This window comes from Salmo salar, chromosome ssa19, assembly GCF_905237065.1.
Source record: "Salmo salar chromosome ssa19, Ssal_v3.1, whole genome shotgun sequence".
Classification (NCBI taxonomy): Eukaryota; Metazoa; Chordata; class Actinopteri; order Salmoniformes; family Salmonidae; genus Salmo; species Salmo salar.
Window position 1 is genome coordinate 72910713 of NC_059460.1, and position 15255 is coordinate 72925967.

At 43.3% G+C, this 15255-nt stretch overlaps 1 protein-coding gene across 2 annotated transcripts; it reads left to right on the forward strand.

Annotated features, from left to right (window-relative positions):
• Positions 1-7737: 7737 nt before the first annotated feature.
• LOC106579563 (thioredoxin domain-containing protein 6) lies at positions 7738-14235 on the forward strand. Of its 2 annotated transcripts, none has more exons than XM_045702705.1 (15): positions 7738-8117; positions 8273-8330; positions 8484-8587; positions 8961-9032; positions 9321-9440; positions 9528-9609; positions 9752-9828; positions 9951-10043; positions 10265-10407; positions 10648-10829; positions 11091-11235; positions 11427-11534; positions 11644-11795; positions 13518-13614; positions 13896-14235. In XM_045702705.1, the coding sequence occupies exons 1-15, from the start codon at positions 8088-8090 to the stop codon at positions 14113-14115; spliced, it is 1683 nt and encodes a 560-aa protein (XP_045558661.1). In that variant the 5' UTR covers positions 7738-8087; the 3' UTR covers positions 14116-14235. The 2 variants fall into 2 exon arrangements, with proteins under 2 accessions (XP_045558661.1, XP_045558660.1); XM_045702704.1 differs by having other exon boundaries at positions 7744-8117; positions 13470-13614.
• Positions 14236-15255: the final 1020 nt, after the last annotated feature.

Consider the following 15255-nt stretch of genomic DNA (forward strand, 5'->3'; position numbering starts at 1 on the left):
CCGGTGATTTCTGCTGCATCAATGGTTTGTTTCTGCATTATGTTGTACAAAACATCCACCTCTTGTAAGGCTTGACGCTGGAGACGAGAAGCAGTTACAGGGAGTGAACATTTAATGAAACACGGCTATGAAACAGAACAGGAACATCGTCTGGACAGGGGAAAAATAACGGCATCATAAGGGACACAGGGAACAAACTGAGGAGCAAACAGATATAGTGGGGGTAATCAACAAAGTAATGGAGTCCAGGTGAGTCCAGTATTGTGCAGCTACGCGTAATGATGTCGAGAGATATGCACAATGAATGGCAGCCTGGCGCCCTCGAGCGCCAGAGAGGGAGAGCGGGAGCAGGAGTGACACCTCTGGCATGACCACGGAAAATAACTAGAGGAGTTGCAGAAATGCTTCCTTCCCCTCATTGTTGAATAATGTTTATGTCCAATGGCCGATGAGCACCAAGATGTTTAATCTCTAATTTCTCTTCATATGACAAGGTTTGAAAAGGATTTGCCAGTAGATTGTCGACTTGATTCATGATGATGACTGCTAGCTTGCTAGCTAAGATTTTGAAAGTATGATGTTGACATGATCAGTCCAATCAAAGCTACTGTAGATACAGTTGAAGTCGGAAGTTACATACACTTAGGCTGGAGTCATTAAAACTTGTTTTTCAACCACTCCACAAATTTCTTGTTAACAAACTATAGTTTTGGCAAGTCGGTTAGGACATCTACTTTGTGCATGACACAAGTAATTTTTCCAACAATTGCTTACAGACAGATTATTTCACTTATAATTCACTGTATCACAATTCCAGTGGGTCAGAAGTTTACATACACTAAGTTGACTGTGCCTTTAAACAGCTTGGAAAATTCCAGAAAATTATGTCACGGCTTTAGTAGCTTCTGATAGGCTAATTGACATCATTTGAGTCAATTGGAGGTGTACCTGTGGATGAATTTCAAGGCCTACATTTAAACTCAGTGCCTCCTTGCTTGACATCATGGAAAAATCTAAATAAATCAGCCAGACCTCAGAAAAAAAATTGTAGACCTCCACAAGTCTGATTTATCCTTGGGAGCAATTTCCAAACGCCTCAAGGTACCACGTTCATCTGTAAAAACAATAGTACGCAAGTATAAACACCATGGGACCACACAGCCGTTATACCGCTCAGGAAGGAGACGCATTCTGTCTCCTAAAGATGAACGTACTTTGGTGCGAAAAGTGCAAATCAATCCCAGAACAACAGCAAAGGACCATGTGAAGATGCTGGAGGAAACAGGTACAAAAGTATCTATATCCACAGTAAAACAAGTCTTATATTGACATAACATGAAAAGCCGCTCAGCAAGGAAGAAGCCACTGCTCCAAAACCGCCATAAAAAAGCCAGACTATGGTTTGCAACTGCACATGGGGACAAAGATCATACTTTTTGGAGAAATGTCCTCTGGTCTGATGAAATAAAAACAGAACTGTTTGGCCATAATGACCATCGTTATGTTTGGAGGAAAAAGGGGGAGGCTTGCAAGCCGAAGAACACCATCCCAACTGTGAAGCACGGGGGTGGCAGCATCATGTTGTGTGGGTGCTTTGTTGCAGGAGGGACAGGTGCACTTCACAAAATAGATTGCATCATGAGGTAGGAAAATTATGTGGATATATTGAAGCAACATCTCAAGACATCAGTCAGGAAGTTAAAGCTTGGTCACAAATGGGTTTTTCAAATGGACAATCACCCCAAGCATACTTCCAAAGTTGTGGCAAAATGGCTTAAGGACAACAAAGTCAAGGTATTAGAGTGGCCATCACAAAGCCCTGACCTCAATCCCATAGGAAGTTTGTGGGCAGAACTGAAAAAGCGTGTGCAAGCAAGGAGGCCTACAAACCTGACTCAGTTACACCAGCTCTGTCAGGATGAATGGGACAAAATTCACCCAACTTATTGTGGGAAGCTTGTGGAAGGCTACCCGAAACGTTTGACCCAAGTTTAACAATTTAAAGGCAATGCTACCAAATATTAATTGAGTGTATGTAAACTTCTGACCCACTGGGAATGTGATGAAATAAATAAAAGCTGAAATAAATCAAATCAAATCAAATGTATTTATATAGCCCTTCTTACATCAGCTGATATATCAAAGTGCTGTACCGAAACCCAGCTTAAAACCCCAAACAGCACGCAATGCAGGTGTAGAAGCACGGTGGCTAGGAAAAACTCCCTAGAAAGGCCAAAACCTAGGAAGAAACCTAGAGAGGAACCAGGCTATTGTCACGTCCTGACCAGTAGAGGGAGTATTTGTTATTGTAGTTTGGTTAGGACGTGGCAGAGGGTATTTGTTTTATGTGGTCCAGGGGTTATGTGTAGTGTAGAGGGGTGTTATATTTATGTGTTCCGGGGTTTGGGTGTATGTTCTGGTTTTTGGTTTTCTAGGGTTTTCTGGTTTGTGTATTTCTTTGTTGTCTGTGTGGCTCTCGATCAGGAACAGCTGTACTTCGTTGTTCCTGATTGAGAGTCATATATAAGGAGCTTGTTTTCACCTGGGGTTTTGTGGGTAGTTGATTTTGCACTGCTGTGATATAGCCTGTAAAACTGTCGGTTTGTCCTTCGTTGTTTTCTTGTTTTTCCGTGTTCTCATTATTTCAATAAATATGATGTTGAGCACGCAACCCGCTGCGCCTTGGTCATCCCTACACTACGACAAACGTGACAGAACTACCCACCAAAAAAGGACCAAGCAGCGGGGTAAGGAGCAAGAGGAATTCTATATGGACATGGGAAGAAATTCTGGACGGGGCTGGACCTTGGCACCAGGCTGGGGAATACCGTCGCCCACGGGAGGAAATAGAGGCAGCTAAGGCGGTGAGGCGTCGGTACAAGGCTATGTACGCCCTGAGGGAGAAGCATGAGAGGCACCCCCATGAAATGTTTTTGGGGGGGCACACGGGTAGTTTGGCTGGGCCAAGGGTGAGCCTTAAGCCAGCTCCCCGTGCTTATATGGAGGATCGTATGGAGTGGAGGGCGCCGAGTTTTGCAGAAGTGCGCACGATCTCGCCCATACGCACGCACAGTCCAGTGCGAGTGATCCCAGCCCCTCGCAGATGCCGTGCTAGAGTGGGCATCCAGCCTGATAGGAGGATGCCTGCGCAGCGCGTCTGGTCGCCGGTGCGCCTCCTAGGACCAGGCTACCCTACGCCCACTCTACGCACGGCAACCATCAGGCCCCTGCACAGCCCAGGTCGCCCTGTACCAGCACTCCGCTCGTACAGGGCTACTAGTTCCATTCAGCCAGGACGGGTTGTGCAGAAGGTGCGATCAAGACCGCCTGTGCGCCTCCATGGCCCGGTGTTTCCTGTTCCTGCTTCTCGTGCTGACCCTGAGGTGCGAACCCCTAGTCTGGCACGTCCAGTACCAGCACCACGCATCAAGCTTCCAGGGATTCAGCCCAGTCCTACTCAGCCTGTTCCGGCTCCTCGCACTAGCCCTGAGGTGCGTGTCCCCAAACTGGCACTTCCAGTACCAGCACCATGCATCAGGCTTCCAGTGCGTAATCCCAGTACTACTCGGCCGATTCCTGCTCCCCGCACTAGCCCTGAGGTGCGTGTCCCCAGGCTGGTACTTCCACTACCAGCCCCACGCATCAGGCTTCCAGTGCGTCAGCCTAGCCTCGAGCTTCCGACGACAGTGCTTCGTCCAGAGTGTCCGACAACAGTGCCCCGTCCAGAGTGTCCGGAGACAGTGCCCCGTCCAGAGTATCCGACAACAGTCCCCGTCCAGAGTATTCGGCAACAGTGCCCCGTCCAGAGTATCCGACAACAGTACCCCGTCCTGAGTATCCGGTAAGAGTGTCAAGCCCGGAACCGAGTGAGTCGGCCTACAGTTCGGAACCAAGGGAGCCGGCCCACTGTGCAGAACCGAGTGAGACGGGCCCCAGTTCGGAGAGGTGTGAATGGGTCTACAGTCCGGAACCGAGCAAGACGGCCTACAGTTCGGAACCAAGTGAGACAGCCTACAGTCCGGAACCTAACGAGAGGGCCCGGAACCGAGTGAGTCTGCCTTCAGCTCAGAACCGAGTGAGTCTGCCTACCGTCCGGAACCAAGTGAGTCTACCTACGGTCCGGAACCGAGCGAGTCTGCCTACAGTCCGGAGCCGAACGAGTCTGCCTACAGCCCGGAACCGAAGGAGTCTGCCTACGGTCCGGAACAGAGTGAGTCTGCCTACAGTCTGGACCTTCTAGAGTCGGCCCACAGTCCGGAGGCCCCAGAGACGCGCTACAGCCCTGAACATTCTGCAGGGGTGGACTGATCAGGGGGTGGCTGTAGACCAGAACCTGAGCCACCTCCAGTATAGGAGGGTTGGGGAGGGGGGGTGTAGCACAGGTGCCGTCGTTGACGGCAGCCACCCTCCCTTCCCTCCCTTTAGTTAGGGTTTATTTTTTTGTTGTTTTTTGTTGTTTAGGTGCATTCGGGGTATGCACCTTTGGGGGGGGGGTAATGTCACTTCCTGACCAGTAGAGGGAGTATTTGTTATTGTAGTTTGGTCAGGACGTGGCAGAGGGTATTTGTTTTATGTGGTCCGGGGGTTATGTGTAGTGTAGAGGGGTGTTATATTTATGTGTTCCGGGGATTGGGTGTATGTTCTGGTTTTTGGTTTTCTAGGGTTTTCTGGTTTGTGTATTTCTTTGTTGTCTGTGTGGCTCTCGATCAGGAACAGCGGTACTTCGTTGTTCCTGATTGAGAGTCATATATAAGGAGCTTGTTTTCACCTGGGGTTTTGTGGGTAGTTGATTTTGCACTGCTGTGATATAGCCTGTAAAACTGTCGGTTTGTCCTTTGTTGTTTTCTTGTTTTTCCGTGTTCTCATTATTTCAATAAAAATGATGTTGAGCACGCAACCCGCTGCGCCTTGGTCATCCCTATACTACGACAAACGTGACAGCTATGAGGGGTGGCCAGTCCTCTTCTGGCTGTGCCGGGTGGAGATTATAACAGAACATGGCCAAGATGTTCAAATGTTCTTAAATGACCAGCATGGTCAAATAATAATAATCACAGTAGTTGTCGAGGGTGCAACAAGTCAGCACCTCAGGAGTAAATGTCAGTTGGCTTTCATAGCCGATCATTGAGAGTATCTCTACCACTCCTGCTGTCTCTAGAGAGTTGAAAACAGCAGGTCTGGGACAGGTAGCACGTCCGGTGAACAGGTCAGGGTTCCATAGCCGCTGGCAGAACAGTTGAAACTGGAGCAGCAGCACGGCCAGGTGGACTGGGGCCAGCAAGGAGTCATCATGCCAGGTAGTCCTGAGGCATGGTCCTAGGGCTCAGGTCCTCCGAGAGAAAGAAAGAAAGAGAGAAAGAGAGAATTAGAGAGAGCATACTTAAGTTCACACAGTACACCGAATAAGACAGGAGAAATACTCCAGATATAACAGACTGACCCTAGCCCCCCGACACATAAACTACTGCAGCATAAATACTGGAGGCTGAGACAGGAGACACTGTGCCCCATCCGATGATACCCCCGGACAGGGCCAAACAGGCAGGATATAACATTTACATTTTTTTTTACATTTAAGTCATTTAGCAGACACTCTTATTCAGAGTGACTTACATTTGTGAATGCATACATTCCATACTTTTTTATTTTTCTGTACTGGTCCCCCGTGGGAATCGAACCCACAACCCTGGCGTTGCAAACGCCATGCTCTACCAACTGAGCCACACGGGACTGCCGAGTATAGCCCACAAAGATCTCCGCCACGGCACAACCCAAGGGGGGGGGGCAACCCTGACAGGAAGACCACGTCAGCGACTCAACCCACTCAAGTGACGCACCCCTCCTAGGGACGACATGGAAGAGCACCTGTAAGCCAGTGACTCAGCCCATGTAATAGGGTTAGAGGCAGAGAATCCCAGTGGAGAGAGGGGAACCAGCCAGGCAGAGACAGCAAGGGTGGTTCGTTGCTCCAGAGCCTTTCCGTTCACCTTCACACTCCTGGGCCAGACTACACTCAATCATATGACCTACTGAAGAGATGAGTCTTCAGTAAAGACTTAAAGGTTGAGACCGAGTCTGCGTCTCTCACATGGGTAGGCAGACCATTCCATAAAAATGGAGCTCTATAGGAGAAAGCCCAGCCTCCAGCTGTTTGCTTAGAAATTCTAGGGACAATTAGGAGGCCTGCGTCTTGTGACCGTAGCGTACGTGTAGGTATGTACGGCAGGACCAAATCGGAAAGATAGGTAGGAGCAAGCCCATGTAATGCTTTGTAGGTTAGCAGTAAAACCTTGAAATCAGCCCTTGCCTTAACAGGAAGCCAGTGTAGGGAGGCTAGCACTGGAGTAATATGATACAATTTTGGGGTTGTAGTCAGGATTCTAGCAGCCGTATTTAGCACTAACTGAAGTTTATTTAGTGCTTTATCCGGGTAGCCGGAAAGTAGAGCATTGCAGTAGTCTAACCTAGAAGTAACAAAAGCATGGATACATTTTTCTGCATAATTTTTGGACAGAAAGTTTCAGATTTTTGCAATGTTACGTAGATGGAAAAAAGCTGTCCTTGAAACAGTCTTGATATGTTTGTCAAAAGAGAAATCAGGGTCCAGAGTAACGCCGAGGTCCTTCACAGTTTTATTTGAGACGACTGTACAACCATCAAGATTAATTGTCAGATTCAACAGAATATCTCTTTGTTTCTTGGGACCTAGAACAAGCATCTCTGTTTTGTCCAAGTTTAAAAGTAGAACGTTTGCAGCCATCCACTTCCTTATTAATCTGACATTTCACATTATTAAAATAAAGTGGTGATCCTAACTGACCTAAGACAGGGAATTTTTACTAGGATTAAATGTCAGGAATTGTGAAAAACTGAGTTTAAATGTATTTGGCTAAGGTGTATGTAAACTTCCAACTTCAACTGTATAACGTGATTTGATGTAATTCTATCTGTGGCCAATGACCTTGAGCCTTCTTGGATGGGCACTTCTAATGTAACTCTATGGCAGAACCCAAGGGGCAATTTTTTTTGTTGCTCTACCCATAAGACTTGGCGGTGACGTAGTGTCCCCATGAGTGACAGAACACTGAGTCAAACACTGTGTAACGCTCCGTATTTTTTGCTGGTTTTCCCCACCACCACTGAAAGCACTGAGTTAGGCTGAAACAACTACATTTTGGAGCTGCCTTACTCAAGAAAGCAAAAAAGAGACCATGTTTGTATGTGGCTTTAGTAGCTCAATGATTTTTGAATTATTCTTTTTTTTACATTGTTTGCAAACTGATATCTGACACGTATTAATGCCAAAATAACAAATAAAACAAGCAACCTAAAAATGTGGGGCTCAAAACAGCTGCCTTGAATGACGGGTCGCCACTGGTCAATACATATAAATAATTAAAAATCTATTTTTACTTGATTGGAACTGTCAGGCTACTTATGTTTAGGTCACTTGAGTCACCTGCTGGTTTAAGCAAGTAATAACAGTCCAACGTTTTGTGACTGACAACGCCAATTGGTAACACATCGGCAAATCATGGATGCATAAACACTAACCAGTCTCACATAGCATAATATCAGTGTATTATCAACCAATGTACTCATTGAATTATCTCCCAAGAAATGACATTTTTATTCCAAACATATGATCAACGATCGACGCCCAGAGTGTCTAGTCGACCCTTTCGCGCGCCGAATAGGTACAGTACACGGTACACACGTGCTTGTAAGGCAGATGGCTGTTCCAAACGTCTAATATTTCTTACTAGCTAGCTACATTTTAATTTATCAAAGCAAGGTATGGTCAGTGACATATTTCTAGCTCGTTATGAAGTCCTAAGTCATAGCAATTGCATACTTTCAAACGGAAAGAATGTTTGAAAGAGTGTCTCTGTTGTTAAGGTAACGTTAACAGTATTACTGTTGCCAGCTGTTTAGCCTTCTGCTTACAGTATCACTGGCAACTGTTGACGGTTTAACTGGCTAGCAATCTAACGTTCGCCTGTTGCTTTTTTCCCCACAAGTTTGAAAACAAAAACAGCAATTTTCAATGAATCAATAATTATTTTTTATATATTTACATTTAGAAAATGTCAAGGAAAAAGGAAGTCCAAATTCAAGTAAGGTTTGTCTACAACTAGCTAACGTTAACTCCCAACACAGATTTCTTGTTGTTCATCAGCAGTACAGTTAACAGTAGCCGCCAGTCATTATTTGAAATAAATAAATGTGTCTAAAGTACTTTACATTGTCCTTTTTTAATATCATTCTACAGATTGAAATATCTTCTGAAGAACAATGGGAGGAAGCATTGTCAGGCCCAGGACTTCTTGGTAGGCAGCTTTCAAAGGTTGTCACGTAGTAAATATGAGCTGGACTTGAGTTTTCTGTAATGAGTGGTCATATTGTCAGATAATGAACTAAGAAGCTGTCAGGCTGCTGTAGTTTTGCTATGAGGAGTAATATGCTGATATCCACGTTTGTAGTAATAGAAGTCTACCAGAGATGGTGTGGGCCATGCAAGGCTGTGCAGAACATCTTCAGAAAATTGAGGAGTGAATATGGAGATGAACTGTTGCGCTTCGCTATGGTAAGTTAAGGCATTTTCAGCTATCATCACCGTCAAATTCTGATCCTGGTACACTTCTGGTAACCCTGCGCATTAAAACCTAGCCAAACTAATTCTGGTACCTGTCTGTGTGTGGGAGGTCCATGATCCAGACTCTACCAGACCAGTAGCCTGGGTGGAGGTCCAAGGTCATCACCTGGGTCGTGTTTATTAAGGCATGCAACGGAAAACATTCTAGAAAGTTTTGCAACAGGTCCCTCCACGTTTCAGTCTTTTTTCTTCTTTTTGTTGTTCATTGAACACAACTTCCATCTGGGCCTCTGGAAATCCATACCCTTTTTGAAAAAGAAACTGCTGTAAATTGTCATAAGTGCTCTGTTTAACTCACTTTCAGGGGGAGGCCAACAGTTTACTTGAGTTAAGTTCACTTAAAGGGAAATGTCAACCAGTCTTCCTTTTCTACTCTGTAAGTAGTGAGCTTATAACAGCACCATATTATTGTCATGATCTTATATCACTGAATGTCAAGTTACAGACAGTGTAATTTTTTATGCATCAGAATAGTTTGACAGGTGTTATGACATATGATATGTCACTTACCCACTAACACAAGGCTGTGTTAGCACACCTGTCATAACTGTGTCATAACCATGAGAAGTGTCCAAAAATATCCTGTTGTTAGTTGGTGTGATATACTATTTTGACATTTGTGCTAACCTTTTATTTGGCATTGTGGTGTGCTCTGCTGTTTCAGGGTGGTACATTGGTGTCAATAGTAAGAGGAGTCAATGGGCCTCTTCTACAAAAAACTATGTTGGAACTGGTGGATCAAGAGAAGAAGAAGCAAGAACTGGGCTCAAAATATGTACCTGAAGTAAGAGGTTCCTAACATTGTCACCTGTAAGGGGTCTGCAGACTGGTATACTGATTAGCATTTTGAACCCACCAAACTTTCAAATAGGTCAAAGAGCTTTTCTTAGAGGACAATCATCAAGCAAGAAAAAAGCCTCCGCCGACCCAAAATACCGACATAGAAATTGGTGGTATGTCACCAATTTCACTGCTAGAATACTGCTACATCGTTTCTTACTCTATGCATATATTTTCGTTTAACATTTTGTTGATATTAAATGGTTTGGGTAACTTTGAATGGAGGGGATTTGAGTAAGTCTTGTGTGCCATTAGATCATGGTACATACCATGTGGTCATCATAAAGCCAGATGCTGTAGTAGGAGGTCAAGTGGAAGGAATCATACAAAAAGTAAGGCGTTTACTTCTAAGTGCTTCACATTAAATTCTTATAGTCTATCCTGGTTCATGTTATTGCATTTTACTTGAATATAATGGCCGCATTTAACTCACAAATGTATTGTTTGTGCATAGGCTTTAGATGCTGGTTTTTCAATTGTTGTGGAGGAGGAGAGGATGTTGGATGAAGAGCAGATTCATGCTTTTTATAAGGAGAAAGCCGAAGAGGTGGGTGAAAGCAAGACAAAGAACATTACTTCTTACTATGCTGCACTTGTGACAAGGAGGGTTCAGTAACACAATTGTATCAGTATCACCCAATTGCATCCAGATACCATAGAGCAGGAGTTTTTGTTTAACAACAAGAAAAAAAACACAAGTTATTAAAAAATCTAATATACACATGACAATTTCCCCAATCTGACTAGAGTGATTTTTGTATTTTCTAGCCAGCGTTTGTGAAGGCCATGTCTAGTGGGCCTGTCCACGCCTTGATTCTGTCTAAGGGAGACGAGGTGGGTGAAGGAGAATCTCATTCATTGACAGCCATCATAGATCCTGAACACGCTGAGCTCATCCAACCAAAGAAAAGGTTTGGGTTCTCAGTGCAGTTTGTTGAGTAGATTAAACACACATGCCTGATGCACAATCGTACCACATCATGCAACCGATTGCAGATTTGAGAGGTTTGATCAAACGTACCAGAAATCAGCTAACATTTCCTTGTTCCTTTCTCTTAAACCTGAATATTGTTTTTGTAAAATCATACAGAAAAATACATTTGCAAGCCAAATGAATACAAAGTATGTGTGTTTTGGGTGATCTCTCTTAGGTCAAAGGTTGTACAGGAGGTGGATCTGGGCATGTCAGAAAGCGGCACTGAGGTGGCTAGCAGGCAACTGGCATACTTCTTTCCCACCTTTGATTTTTCTTTAGAGACGCATGCTGGATCCAATGCAAGGATTGAAAAGACTCTTGCTCTTATTCGTCCAAGTCTTCTCAGGGAGAAAAAAGGTTTATTCTACTTTTATGTTTTACATTTTATGCCAGAACTAAGTCCTAGCTCCTTTTATGAAACAGGGAGCTGGTTCAGAGTGGTTCAAATCTTAGAGTTGCATTTTTCAGTGAACATATTCTAAAGTCAAAATCATAAATATGCATGTCTTATTATTATAGTTTAGTAATACTAGTCATGCCAATGTGTACCTTGTTGCTCCACTTGTTCATTTCTGTACATACTGACTGAGATTCTGGTTTGCTTTTCAACATGACAAGATGAGATCTTGAAGACGATCCATGACTCTGGCTTCCAGATAGCAATGCAGAGGGAGGTAAACCTCACGGAGGACCAGGCCAAAGAGTTCTACAAGGAGCATGAGGGCACTGACTTTTTCCCATGTCTAATTAACCATATGACCAGGTGACAAACTCCCACAATAATTTGCTTAGTAGTGATGTGGCGTGCTGAACGACTAAATAAGATTGATAGATGATCAAATATGCACTGTTTACAGTGACCAAATGTAAGGTAAACGATTGGCTACTGATTGTGGCGAATCGACAGCTTGAACTTTCTGACATAAGTGTTTTGTTTCCCTTGTTGTATCGCAGTGGCCCCGTGTTGGCTTTGGCTTTGACTCGAGATGATGCAATCCAACACTGGAGAGGTTTACTGGGTCCAAAAGTCTTGGATGAGGCCAAAGAAAGATTCCCTGAAAGGTAGCAACTGGGGAACACTTCATTTGGATAGTCCTAGTTCATTTCATATTATTTATGTATGTTCAATTAACTGTCTCATCTCGCCACTGTAATTGTGCTTTATTCCTAGTCTGCGAGCCCAGTTTGCAATCGACAATGTGACCATCAACCAGATTCATGGCAGCTCTACTCCCGAGGAGGCTCAGAGAGATCTCAACCGCTTTTTCCCCACAGAGCACACACTGGCTGTGATCAAACCTGACTCTACACAAGAACACAAAGGTACAGTACCTGGGTCTCTGTCCTAACTTCATGGTTATTTATCCAGGCAATGTTAATATGTTTGCCTCATTATGGATAGCTGGTTGTTATCCTGTTAGGGCTAGGGGGCAGTATTTACACGGCCGGATAAAAAACGTACCCGATTTAATCTGGTTATTACTACTGCCCAGAAACTAGAATATGCATATAATTATTGGCTTTGGATAGAAAACACCCTAAAGTTTCTAAAACTGTTTGAATGGTGTCTGTGAGTATAACAGAACTCATATGGCAGGCAAAAACCTGAGAAGATTCTGTACAGGAAGTGCCCTCTCTGACCATTCCTTGAGCTTCTTGACTCTTTTTATTGAAAACTTAGGATCTTTGCTGTAACGTGACACTTCCTACGGCTCCCATAGGCTCTCAGAACCCGGGAAAAAGCTGAATGATGTCGAGGCAGCCCCTGGCTGAAAAACATTAGTGCGTTTGGATAGTGGTCGGTCAGAGTACTATGAGACTGAGGCGCGTGCACGAGTCGACCCCATGTTTTTATTTTCTCTCTCTTTGTACTAAAACACAGATTCCCGGTCAGAATATTATCGCTTTTTTACGAGAAAAATGGCATAAAAATTGATTTTAAACAGCGGTTGACATGCTTCGAAGTACGGTAATGGAATATTTAGAATTTTTTGGTCACGAAACGCGTCGTGCGCGTCACCCTTCTTTACACTTCGGATAGTGTCTTGAACGCACGAACAAAACAGAGGATATTTGATCATAACTATGGATTATTTTAAACCAAACCAACATTTGTTATTAAAGTAGAAGTCCTGGGAGGGCATTCTGACGAAGAACAGCAAAGGTAATAACATTTTTCTTATAGTAAATCTGACTTTGGTGAGGGCTAGAACTTGGTGGGTGTCTAAATAGCTAGCCCTGTGATGCCGGGCTATCTACTTAGAATATTGCAAAATGTGCTTTCACCGAAAAGCTATTTTAAAATCGGACATAGCGAGTGCATAGAGGAGTTCTGTATCTATAATTCTTAAAATAATTGTTATGTTTTTTGTGAACGTTTATCGTGAGTAATTTAGTAAATTCACCGGAAGTATGCTAGTTCTGAACGTCACATGCTAATGTAAAAAGCTGGTTTTTGATATAAATATGAACTTGATTGAACAAAACATGCATGTATTGTATAACATAATGTCCTAAGATTGTCATCTGATGAAGATCATCAAAGGTTAGTGCTGCATTTAGCTGTGGTTTGGGTTTATGTGACATTATATGCTAGCTTGAAAAATGGGTGTCTGATTATTTCTGTCTGGGTACTCTGCTGACATAATCTAATGTTTTGCTTATGTTGTAAAGCCTTTTTGAAATCGGACAGTGTGGTTAGATTAACGAGAGTCTTGTCTTTAAAATGGTGTAAAATAGTCATATGTTTGAGAAATTGAAGTAATAGCATTTCTAAGGTATTTGAATAACGCGCCACGGGATTCCACTGGCTGTTACGTAGGTGGGACGAAATCGTCCCACTGGCCCTAGAGAAGTTATAGGTTGTTTCAGTTTAAATGTATTTAAAGTACTCTTACAACAAATAAACTTGCAAATTGTTGTTTTAAAGAGACTAGTATTGTTTCTGTCATGACTTTGAATGTCAATGAAAATTGTGGTTGTTGATCTTTATTTCAGATACCATTATGAATAAAATTAAAGAGGCTGGGTTTTGTATTTCACAAGTGAAGGAAACCAAACTGACACGAGAGATGGCAGAGGAGTTCTACAAAGATCACAAAGGGAAGGACTTCTTTAATAACCTGGTTGACTATATGTCACAGTGAGTTGACATGCTCTTTAACATTCAAGACCTGCAATCATTTGAGTTTATAGTTTGCTAGAATGAAACTTCAGTCTTGACCAGGGTTTGGATTTATTCCATTCCATTTCAGGAGATTCATTCAAATACTTATTCAACAATTGAAAAGTGCAATATCTTTTCAATGAGAAATTGGAATTTTTATTAACTTCCTAAATGTATCAGATTTAAATTGAATTGACCCCAACCCTGGTCTTGACATTGCATCAGCTTTAACGGCTGATTTGATTTATCTTTTGTAGAGGTCCATCTATCATGATGATCCTGAGCAAAGAAAACGCTATCGCAGAATGGAGAGAGATGATGGGTCCTGCCGATCCTGAACAGGCCATCCAAGTCAAACCCGACTCTCTACGTGCACAGTTTGCCAAAAGCATCTTGGAGAACGCCGTGCACGGCTCGTCCAATGTCCAGCACGCCATGGACAATATCAAGTTCATTTTTGGGGATATACCGTCATAAACACTGGAAAACCAATAAGCCCACACATAGGTTTAATAATGCCTACATGTGAGTAGACTTGAAGATTGTATTGAATGGGCAGTTGGAGGGCACTTACTGTATAGGTACACTATTGTTTGAGATGTTTCCAATAATAAAATACAAATTGAATTTACTACAGATTAGAGCAGTCATGTTTTCCCCCATGGACATTTTATGTGTTTTCATGTACTACAGATTTTGTGTCACGGTAGGCTTTTAATCTGTATTTCCATCATGAGCTTTATGTATCCTGCTCTACGCACCTCTAGGAAATGAACACCTGAGGGCGCCAAATATTTGTCCAACAGAAGCCCTTCTGATATTTTCATATATATATATATATGCTGTGTACAAACATGGGGAATCAGGGGAATCCAGGTGAACGCTATGATCCCTTATTGATGTCACTTGTTAAATCCATTTCAGTCAGTGTAGATGAAGGGGAGGAGACAGGTTAAATGAGGATTTTTAAGCCTTGAGACAATTGAGACATGGATTGTTTGTGTGTGCCATTCAAAGGGTGAATGGGCAAGACAAAAGATTGAAGTGCCTTTGAACGGGGTAAGGTAGTAGGTGCCAGGTGCACCAGTTTGAGTGTCAAGAACTGCAACGCAGCTGGGTATTTCACGCTCAACCGTTTCCAGTGTGTATCAAGAATGGTCCACCACCCAAAGGGCATTCAGCAAACTTGACAACTGAGGGAAATAATTGGAGTTAACATGGGCAAGCATCCCTATGCCTGACGAATACTCCGGGACAGTGGACACCTCATCATACCCATAAAACCTAGCGGTAAAACCTGGTAATTGTTCAAATATTTTTTTCACCATTCATTTTTGCATCTGGGATTTTAGAACTACTTAATTTAAGGCCTGTGTTTTGAAACATTGGAGTCAACATGGGACAGCATCCCTGTGGAACACCTTGTAGAGTCCATGTCCCGACGAATTGAGTCTGTTCTGCAGGCAAAAGGGGGGTGCAACTCAATATTAGGAAGGTGTTCCTAATGTTTTGTACAGTCAGTGTATATTAATGGATAAAGAATGGATGAATTAATCTAATCCCTCTCAGCATTGTGGATGTATGCATGCAAAAAAAGTTTCATTTCCTTTATGTTCC

What these genes read in the sequence shown, in the direction of transcription:
- LOC106579563 (XM_045702704.1), top strand. Translation starts at nt 8,088, where the DNA reads ATGTCAAGGAAAAAGGAAGTCCAAATTCAA. An exon ending in TGGAAGGAATCATACAAAAA is followed by an intron (nt 9,829 to 9,950) that starts GTAAGGCGTTTA and finishes GTTTGTGCATAG; the next exon opens with GCTTTAGATGCTGGTTTTTC. An exon ending in CTCATCCAACCAAAGAAAAG is followed by an intron (nt 10,408 to 10,647) that starts GTTTGGGTTCTC and finishes GATCTCTCTTAG; the next exon opens with GTCAAAGGTTGTACAGGAGG.